This window comes from Manis javanica, chromosome 5 (assembly GCF_040802235.1).
Source record: "Manis javanica isolate MJ-LG chromosome 5, MJ_LKY, whole genome shotgun sequence".
NCBI classification, from domain to species: Eukaryota; Metazoa; Chordata; class Mammalia; order Pholidota; family Manidae; genus Manis; species Manis javanica.
The window spans coordinates 1,500,107-1,507,062 of record NC_133160.1 but is presented as its reverse complement, the minus strand read 5'-3'; the positions used below and the strand labels follow the sequence as shown (position 1 = coordinate 1,507,062).

Sequence of the window (6,956 nt, the reverse complement as noted above, 5' to 3'; positions counted from 1 at the left end):
CAGAGGAGGGGAAGGGGTACCAGCTGGGGGTCTGGAGGAGGTTTCTTGGGGCTCGAGACTTGTGGTGCTGGTGAGCCATGGGGTGAGATGTCTGGAGGTGGGAGGCTCGTGGGCATCAGTGTGACAGTGAGCCCCTCGCCTGCACAGGCGACCTAAGTTGCGCACCTGCAGACAGGAGCCCCTGCGCCCGGCTGTGCATGCCATGAGCAGGCGAGACTGCATGGGTGGGCGTTTACCTGCACCCGCGGGAAGACAGGGTGTGGGGGCAGGGCCAACACAGGCAGAGGGAACAGGGCAGGGCAGGGAGGGCCACAGCACCAGAGAGGAGAGGCGGCTTCCCGAAGGAGGCCTCACGTAACCCACCTGAGGTGACATCTCCCCTCAGTTGGGCTAGTCTTATGGCCTCTCTAAGTGGACTCTGAGCACCTGGGTGAGGGCCGTGTCCACGCCAACCGTGAGGCCTGCAGGACCGATTGCTGGGTGCAGGCTCACCTGCACCATCCTCTGCCAGGCCTCTCCACGTCCCCATCTGTCACCCTCAGTGCATCTCAGGCCTTCGCCCAGCATGGTCCCTGTACCTGAGATGACGCCCCTCCCTCGCCCTCTCCCCTCCCCTCCAGTCTGGAGCTCAGCTCTGGCTCCCATGCCCCCTGGCAAGTCCAGAGCCACACCACCCATCTGAACAGGCGCACGGGGGGTGAGGAGTGAACCTGCGATGTCGATGTGTGTTCCAGGCCCCGGAGCTCAGCCCAACCCCATAAAGTCCTCAGGAATCAGCACCAATAAAAAAATAGGCTTTACTGCGGGCTCAGGGTCTGCGGGGCAGCACAGTGGGCTCGGGGAGCAGGGCATGCAGAGCGCCAACCGGGCACAGGGAGCGGCAAAGCAGCCCCTCCACGGGGCACCCCCACCAGCCTCGGGACCTCAGGGCTCGGCCGGCTCGGCCGGGGCCCCTCCTCCCCACCAACCCCAGGACCCCCAGTGGGGCCGCAGAGCGGGAGGGGCAGCCTCTGGGAAGCAGGCGTCCTGCCCGGCCGGCCGGAGTCAGAGCTGCCCGTCCGCCGGCTGGGGCCCAGCACCCCGAGCCCGGGGGCGGGGTGGGCAGAGGCAGCTGGCGCCGCTCAGCCGGAAGCGGCAACCGAGAGGGAGGGCGTGGGAGCCCACACCTGCCAATCCAGCCCTGAGCTCCTCAGCAATTTTGTCTCTTGATTAAACATCCAAGGAACACAGGGTTCACGGACGTGCTTTCTTCTTTGTCTTCCTGAAACATCCAGAATGAAAAGCAGAGAATGGCCCGAGGCTCCTGGGGGGACTTGGCACTTTGGGGACGGAGAGGGTCGGGGGCAGACAGATGAAGGAGCTGGGCCCAAGGCTTAAGCAGGGGAGCAAAGCTGGTGGCCTGGGCTCACCAGGGGCAGGGGGGTGGGCAGGTGTGTGCGGCTATATGCACGTGCAGGCTGACCGCCGGGCAGGGGGCACAGAGCGCACACCATGTGCTTGCTACGGGAAGAACACCACGCAGTAACTGCGCAAGGGGGGATGCCGCTGGCCGTCGTACTGTCCACATGGGTGGACAGCGTGGCGGGGACCCCGGGCGGAGCTGGGATTTGGGTGGTAGTGCCCGCAGTGAGGGCCCCTCTGGCCATCCTGCCAAGCTGCTTCCACTGCTGTCGGATGGTCTAAGAGAGGGTGGGCTGGAGACAGGGTGTGGCTCACCCATGGGGGGCAGCCAGGTGTGGGATAGCGTGGCCCAGATGCCCAGGAAACCAGGGCCTTGAGTGGGGCGCAGTGGGGAGGCCCTACCCCGGCACCCCTGGTGCCAGCTCACTTCCAGCAGTGCTCCAGGGAGCTGTGGGGCTGTGTCTTCAGCTTCTGGGGGCAGAGCAGCTTGGTGAAGGCTCGGCGGAAGCTGTAGTGGCACAGCGGGTAGAGGACAGGGTTGACGGCTGAGTTAGCCCACAGCAGCCAGAAGGACGTCTCGTACCAGTAGTCGGGGACACAGCGGCCGTGGCAGGCGGCCCGGACGATCATCAGGAGCGTGTAGGGCGCCCAGCAGAGCCCAAAGGTGCTCACGATGACGGCCAGCGACTTGGCCACCTTCTTGTCCCGCGACAGCCGGAAGCGCTGGGTGACGCTCTGGGACACCATCCTCATGCGCTGCTCCAGTGACGCTGACGACACCGACGGCTTGGAGCCCCTCTTGAGCGGGCGCGGCCGCTCAGCGCCCCGAGAGGAGCTGCCTGAGCTGGAGGTGGGTGAGGCTGTGGCGCCCCCACCGCTGCCACCCCCAAGGGCTGCCTCCCCGGCTTCTGTGCCAGGGACCACCTCGCCGACCCCAACCCCATACCTGTGCAGCGGCACGGCCTCCCCACGCCCCTTCTGCCAGCAGCCCCAGCAGCCAGGCACTGCCGGCGGGGAGGCCTGGGCCTCAGGGGGAGGCTCGGGGCCGGCTGCTTCTCGCGCCCCGTCCAGCCGGACCTGGGTGCGCCTCTGGATGTTCAGGTAGATGCTGAGGTTGAAGAAGGTGACACTGAGGAAGGGCGTGAAAAACTCCAATGTGGAGGCCGTGATGAGGAAGTACCAGTTGTAGAAGAACTCGGCATAGCAGTGGCCCTCGGGGATGGAGCTGCCGCCCGACAGGTGCTCCCAGCTCAAGATGGCCGGCCCATAGAGCAGAAAGGCCAGCACCCATACCAGCACCATCTTCTGCACTGCCCGCCGAGTGTCGCCCTGCTGGGCCCGGTAGGAGACCTGTGGTGAGATGAGCTCGGTCAGGAGGGTGCGGGCCATCCCAGCCCGCGGCAGCACTGGACGCGGAGCTCCCAGCAGCCTCCAGGCCGCCGTGCACAGCTCCCTCACAGCAGCGCTTTTCCCTTCTCTGCCTGATGAATCAGGGCTGGTGGTGCCCTGTCCACAGCCTCAGAAAGTCCCCCAGCTCAATCCGAATGCTGACCTTGTGCCAGGCTGCCTGTTTACCACCCCCTCCAGCTGTGAGCTCCCCTTGGGAGGCTTGCAATTGTCCCCATCTACTGAGTGCCTGCCCTGTGCCAGGCTCCACGCTCAGAGCCTTTGACATCTCGTGTACCTCACACACAGTCCCTTCACGACCCCCACTTTCCTGGTGGCCCAGGAACATCAGTTGTTCAAGGAACAGAGCTGGGCTAGACCCAAGTCTGTCTGACCCTGACAGGTGCCCCCAGCTCAAGATGGCCGGCCCGTAGAGCAGGCCCATGGCCTCTCCAGACTGGGACACAAGTGCCCCCCACCCCCCACCTCAGCAGAGGGCCCTGGGTGTGCCTGACAAAGCTCCTCGGGGAGAAGACAAGAGGCCAAAGGAGGGACCTCTGCTCCAGTTGCTGGCTGTGTGTCCGGCACCAACACAGGAAGCCCAGGGGGGCCAGGGTCCCCAGCTCCTGGAAGCCAGTCACCCCAAGGGAAGCTTGTGGAACCAGGAGCTGTGCGTGTATTCCTGGGACACATATGTGCACACACACCTGTGCAGGTACCACCAAGGACCTCTGGCCTAGATGGTCCCTCCAGGAGCTCCAGGGACTTTGGGCCTGCTCAGGGTGGAGGCTGAAGTGACCCCCCCACCTTCCTTAGGAATATCTGGTGCCAGGTCCAGACTGTGCGTCTTGCCTATCCCCAGACCCGTTCTTTGGGCAGCAAATGACTGCTAAGTGGGCAGCTTGCCACAACCTGAGCGGCTGTCCCTTGCCTGGTGCCTCCTGTGGCCACTCCTGCCAACCCCCCACCAAGAGTGACCACGGGCACCTGCACCCCAGACTCACAGCACGGGTGACAGACAGGAAGCGATCATAGCTGATAAGCACAATGTTGAAGACAGAGGAGGTACAGAGCAGGTAATCCGCCACCAGCCACAGTTTGCAGAGGCCCCGGCCAAAGGGCCAGCGGCCTGTCAGCACATAGGGCACGTAGAGGGGAATGCAGAAGGCCCCTGTGGGAGAGGAGGGCCATGCTGGGCCACAGCTGGACAGGGACCTGGGCTCAGACCCACCACAGTAGAGACAGTAGGACCTGGGGATCATACAGTGGCTACTTTACTAGGGTCAGCAGACCTCGCCTTACCCTCCCAATCCACTCAAATTGCTTAGGCACACCCTCTACCCTGTGGCTGGCCTTCAACCCCTGCCGAGCCTTCAGCCCCACTGGTGTCCCTGGACTTGAGGGCAGAAGGGAAGATCCAGGCTGGGGACCTATGGGCACAAGGGGAGCCCCAGCCTTGATTTGAGACTCCTGGGTGTCCACCACTCCCAGTCCCCAGAGGGAGGAAGAAAGGGGATTTCCTCCTCCCCCACCCCCTGCTGCCCGCAGACCCCGGCCCCTATCCTGGCCTTTGGACAGCTCTTCCTCAGCAGCTCGGAAACTGAGAAAGCCTTTCTCCTGACTCAGAGGGCACTTGGCCGGGCCAAGCCAGCCGCTCCCACCGCCAAGCGTCTGGCAGACGCACCTCGCAGCCCCAACAGGTGTCTGGCACTCCGGCCCCCTCCGCGCCCCGCCCCCCTGCCCGCAGCAGCGCACAGACACGTGAGAGCGCGCTCCTCGGAGCATCTCCCCTACCCCCCACTCCCCGCCTTCCCCGCGGGCCCCTCCTGCAAGAAGGCTCTAAAACCCCCTTCCATGTCCCCTCCCCCAAGCCTCCCCAAGCTCTCCCCCAGTTCTCCCCCCAACCCCCACCCCGCGCGTTCTGAGTCCGCGGCAGCCTTTGTTTGGCTACGGCGGCGCAGGAGCCAGCGCTGCACCCGCGGCCGCTGCGCCTCGCGCCACGCTGAGCGTGTCCGCCAGCTGCGGTGCGACCCCTTCCCCGGGGACATCCTTTCCGGGTCCCGCAGCCGGGGAGCCAAAGAACTTCGCCTGCACCCACCGCCCCACGAGTCCCGACGCCCCCTCCCCAGGTCGGGCCCTCAGCGGGGCGTGTGCCTGAGCAAAAGGCACCCTAGGTGCGCCTCCAATCCCCGCTGGCCACGCTGGACTGGGCGCTCCTGGGCTCGGGCCGGGGCTGGGGGCTTTACCGACGAGGAAGTCGGAGATGGCCAGATTGAGCAGAAAGAAGTTGTTCTGGGTGCGGAGGCTCGAGTCGGCCACGAAGGCGAGCATGACCAGCGCGTTGCCCAGCACCGTGGCCACGATAAGCAGCGCCATGAGCGCTGCCAGCACCGCGGTCCAGGCGGCAGAGAAGCCGCGCGCCCCTCCTGCCGCCGCCTCGCCCGCCAGCGCCCCCGACGCGTTCAGCGGCCCGTCGGGCGGTGAGCGCTCCATGGCCCCCCAGGCTCACGCGGCACCAGGGCGCGGACCGCAGGCCGGGCGGCCGGGAGGGGCCCCGGCGCGGGAACCTGGTCTTTGCGGGCTCTCGGCCCGCCTGGGCTCCCCCAGGGGTGCCCGGCGCATGGTCCGCGGGCGCAGAGGCCGGGGTCGGGGAGCGCGGCGCCGAGGGGCCGGCGGAGTCCCAGCCGAATGCGAGCAGCAGCGCGACGCGGGCAGCCCGAGCGGACCCGGAGCAGCGCGGGAGCCCGGGCCGCCACCGGAGCGCCTGTGCGCTCGGAGTGCAGCGCGCAGCCGAGTGCGCCCCGCGCGCAGCCCGCCGCCCCCCGCGCCCCGCGCAGCACCCCCGCCATTGGCTGCCGCCCTCGCCCCGCCCCCGCCCCGCCCGGCGCCAGCAGCACCACGGACAGCGCCGCGTGCCCGTCGGCCGCCCGAGCCCCAGTCGGGTGTGCACGGCGGCTGGCGGGGAGCCCGGCCGGCGAGGCGGGCGCCAGGGCTGGGGGCTCGCCGCTGTCCGCCGGCTCGCACTCACAGGAGCTGGTCTCTGGGCTGTGACCCACCTCGGTGACCCCTAGTCAGCCCTCGTGGGCAGTGGGGGCGCCTGCAGGCACTTGGAGTGGGAGTGGGGGTAAGCACCCGCACCGGCGCTCAGAGGAACTTGCCCCCGGGACCCGCCTTGTTTCTTGCTTTGGACAAGCAGGTCTCGCGGGAAGGAACGTCCCGAAGAGAAAGGATGGGAGGGGTCTGCGAGAGCGGGTGTCCTGGCCAGTGGTCCGCTCCACCCCCACCCCCCATATGCGTGGGACTCCGGGTCTCAATCTCCCCGTGGCAGGGCCCAGCGTAGGGTCCAGGGTGACCCGCAAGGCGCAGACAGATGTGGAGTTACATAAGGGAAGATGGGGACCCAGCGGGCACAGCCGGAAGGGGAGCGCGCCCACCCGGGGCTCAGGCGGCCCCAGATTGAGGGCCGAGGGCCCAGCGGCTCGCAGCCTGGCCACGGGTACCCCCGGCGGGCACCGCCGTGGGGTGGTCACTGCTGCAGGGACAGACGAGGTCATTGCGCTCCTGGCGCAACCAAGGCTGCAGCGTCTGCGTTAGCGCCTTGCGGGAGGGGGTAGGGGAGGAGGCGGCGGGTGGGGGGGAAGCACCCCCTCCCCCCAGGCGCACGCGCTCAGATAGACAGGTCAAGGGCAGATTCAGCCGGAGACACAGCCAGACAGACAGACACGCCCGCACGCGCACACAGACACCCACAGACCTGGGGAACGCCACCCAGCGTCGGGCTGGGGACCCACGAGCCGCAGTCAGACACACACACATCAGACAGCAGACGGCGAGGGAACATGCCCGAGGGGGAGGGAAGCAGCGACTCTCCGCTCAGTCGCCAGCGGCGCACAGCTGTGGAAGCCCCAGGGAGGACGGAAGTGCGCGCGTCTGTGTGGCGGGGTGGGGACCGCCGGGCTAGGTGGGGAGGAGCTGCGGACGGGACTCCAGGCCCTGGCACAAACAGGCACCCCATCCCTACAGTAGTTTCCTGATCACCCTCCCCCTAGACACACAAGGCCCTTTAAGAACTTTGGGGAGTGGGGGGTTGGGCTCCACCACCTCCTGAGGGCTGGTTGCAGGCGGGAGAGCCCAGCCCCTCTCCCAGCAGACCATTACTCCCTGGTTTC

At 67.3% G+C, this 6,956-nt stretch overlaps 1 protein-coding gene across 8 annotated transcripts; it reads right to left on the bottom strand.

Annotated features, from left to right (window-relative positions):
- Positions 1 to 780: 780 nt before the first annotated feature.
- HRH3 (histamine receptor H3) lies at positions 781 to 5,573 on the bottom strand. Of its 8 annotated transcripts, none has more exons than XM_037006412.2 (5): positions 5,034 to 5,573; positions 3,792 to 3,958; positions 1,985 to 2,751; positions 1,829 to 1,909; positions 781 to 1,261 (listed from the first exon to the last, which is right to left on the bottom strand). In XM_037006412.2, exons 1-5 carry the CDS (start codon positions 5,278 to 5,280, stop codon positions 1,234 to 1,236), a joined length of 1,290 nt encoding a protein of 429 aa, XP_036862307.1. In that variant the 5' UTR covers positions 5,281 to 5,573; the 3' UTR covers positions 781 to 1,233. The 8 variants fall into 8 exon arrangements, 7 of the variants coding, with proteins under 7 accessions (XP_036862307.1, XP_036862309.1, XP_017496315.2 ...); XM_037006414.2 differs by having other exon boundaries at positions 1,829 to 1,872; XM_017640826.3 differs by having other exon boundaries at positions 1,829 to 2,245; positions 2,348 to 2,751.
- Positions 5,574 to 6,956: the final 1,383 nt, after the last annotated feature.